Below are 2,500 nucleotides of genomic sequence, written 5' to 3'. Positions count from 1 at the left end.
TTATATGGTACCTAACATTTTGCAAAGAAATTATGTGTTTGTGATACAACCAGGGGAAGCTCACAAGACTGAGAAAATTTTTATTCACAGTATTTCTACTTACTAGCAATATCTAAAAGCTACTTCCTAAGACACCTTTGTCTAGAGTTAACCCATTGCGGACGGGTGTCATGATGTACATGACGTAGGAGCTTTGCCCTGACGACAGGCATCATGACGTATACGAAAGTTTGGGGATTTTGGATCATTGTGCTATTTTATTCTGCTATGAGTAAGGAGTTAGTGAGGATGATAATTGCAGTCATAATTACTATCATTACTGTATATTAAGCTAACTTAATGTCCAAAACCTAGATGGCACCACTTTCTTCTAGCACCAGTAGGAGAGAGAGCCTTGAATGGCAACCATCTACTGTCTCTAACAAGCACTATCTTTAGAGAGTGCTGGCACACAGCAAGTTACCGACCTCTTGCTCTAAAGTACCACAGATGAAGGATGTGCAGGTAGAACGAGAAGAGGAAGGTGACTCAAACCATACCCAGTGTCTAAAATGTGCTCCTGTGCCAATAGGGATGCCTTTTACTGTGACACTCACAGTCATAAGCATAGGTTTCCTTCCACTTCCCTACTTCTTCATGTTATCTTCATTGTAGATGGTTATATATGTTTCGTATTTGTTCATGACAGCACATATACGAAAAAATAAAGTTGCTTTTTGTCCTCCCATAAAACAGCAATACTTCTATCACACTGAGAATAAAGAAAATAATGCGCCAATATGAATCATATACTAAAATTTTAGTCAACTGCAACATTGATAGAGCCTGCCATATGGCAAATGTAAGTCTCTATACTAACTAAAACATACAAAAAATAAAATGCAAAAATTGTTTTATAATGAGTGACTGAATGAGAGTGGGAAAAGTCAAGGTATGCTGTGTGAAGTTGCCTCGCTCTGAAATAAAACCCATCTAGGAGACTGGGCAAGCAATTCTATCCCCTAGTAACAATAGGTTAAGAAAACATGCACAGTTGTTATCAGTCTTGCTAACCCGTGAATCCAGATGTTTCTGCTTTCTGCCACAGCTTGTTCAGCTTCTTGTCCTTAAAGACGGCCTTGAGGACCTTCTGGTCTGTAACCTCATTTAAGTAGGATTCCTTGGTCCCTGCTGACTTGTAATCTCCCATGTCTTCACCCAGGTTAAACCTGATCATTATTGCTGGAAAGTAATTTAAACTTTATCATAAATCTTTGTAAATTAGTATAAATAAATATTGAAATAGCAGTTATCATCTAATGCTAATATCTGTTGTATAAAAAATGCGCTAGTTGTCAGATAGAAGAACTCTTTATCTATTCCTGTCATCTGAAAAACATTTTCTATAATTAGTGACAGAAACTACAATGCAACTCTGTGGTTCCTAATTAATGAGACTATTCATAAGTTTGGAAACAAACATGCAATAATTTGAAATTCTGAGTTATTTTGCTTCTGATGAAGCAAGGAGTTGAAACATAATGGATGTAAAAATAATAGTTTACTCACAACACTCAAATTCACAATATGTTTTGTTCAAATGCATATAATAAAACTGAAAAAATGTTCATCGGATCAAGTTAAAAAACATTCCTGCTGACCTCTCAGTTTTTTGCGGAGCTCTGACTCCTTCAGGCCCTCCTTGTCCCCTCCATCAGTCTTGAGCTTTTTCAGAGTCATTTCCTCTTTGTCTTGCAACTTCAGTTCAGACATCAATGACTTCAGCTTTGGCTCTGATAACCTCTGCAAAAAGACAGAGTATAAAGCTAAAGATTAAGACCTCTGTGAGGAGAACTGGCAACATTTGGGCTCACATCCAGTCTCAGAAGGAAGTCTTTCAAAATATTTTAAATCTTAAATCATTTAAAAAGTACAGGAACACATTAAGAGTTTGAAGTGAAAGGTCATGCAATTGTGGATTGGAAAATACATATTGCTTAACCTACAGTATCAACAACTTCCTGAATTCATTAAAAAACAAAATCATTAGAATGATATGCACTCTCATAAAACAGAATTGAATTCAAATAATGCTTTAATCCGACATAATTTCTATATTTTATACCTATAGGACACACCATCTGACAATCAGAGCAGAAATATACTAAACATATACCTTTATCTACTCTAATTTAACCCACTCACGACAGGGGCATTCCAGCCTTGCATGTCACAATGCCGGGGCTTTTGAACGCTTAGGCCTAAATCAATTAAATGACTGGCACCATATGGTGCCACCCGTCCACTGGGCCCTTAAATGAGCGGTACAGTAGTGTACCACCCGTCCAGAGACGGTTAATCAGCATAACTTAAGGAGTTGTATTTTTTAAATACACATGACATAATCTAAATGATGGTAATATTAAATGAATTTTTTGGCTTCCTGTTGAATATTGGTATAATTTGTGAATGTCTTCACCTGAGCAAAACTAAATTTAGTTATGTATATCCTTTACCCTTT

At 36.5% G+C, this 2,500-nt stretch overlaps 1 protein-coding gene across 1 annotated transcript in view; it reads right to left on the bottom strand.

The window, feature by feature from the left end:
- The window catches only part of LOC122253930 (alpha-2-macroglobulin receptor-associated protein), a 19,284-nt gene that overhangs the window by 12,303 nt on the left and 4,481 nt on the right, over positions 1–2,500 (bottom strand). The window contains exons 2-3 of the mRNA XM_043017359.2: positions 1,641–1,782; positions 1,054–1,221 (exon numbers count right to left, since the gene is read on the bottom strand). Coding sequence (XP_042873293.2) covers positions 1,054–1,221; positions 1,641–1,782 — 310 coding nt within the window. The remainder of the gene's footprint in view (positions 1–1,053; positions 1,222–1,640; positions 1,783–2,500) is intronic.

This window comes from Penaeus japonicus, unplaced genomic scaffold, assembly GCF_977035675.1.
Source record: "Penaeus japonicus unplaced genomic scaffold, GWHDUDI00000001_assembly GWHDUDI00000012, whole genome shotgun sequence".
NCBI lineage: Eukaryota > Metazoa > Arthropoda > Malacostraca > Decapoda > Penaeidae > Penaeus > Penaeus japonicus.
This window is presented reverse-complemented; position numbering and strand designations above follow the sequence as displayed.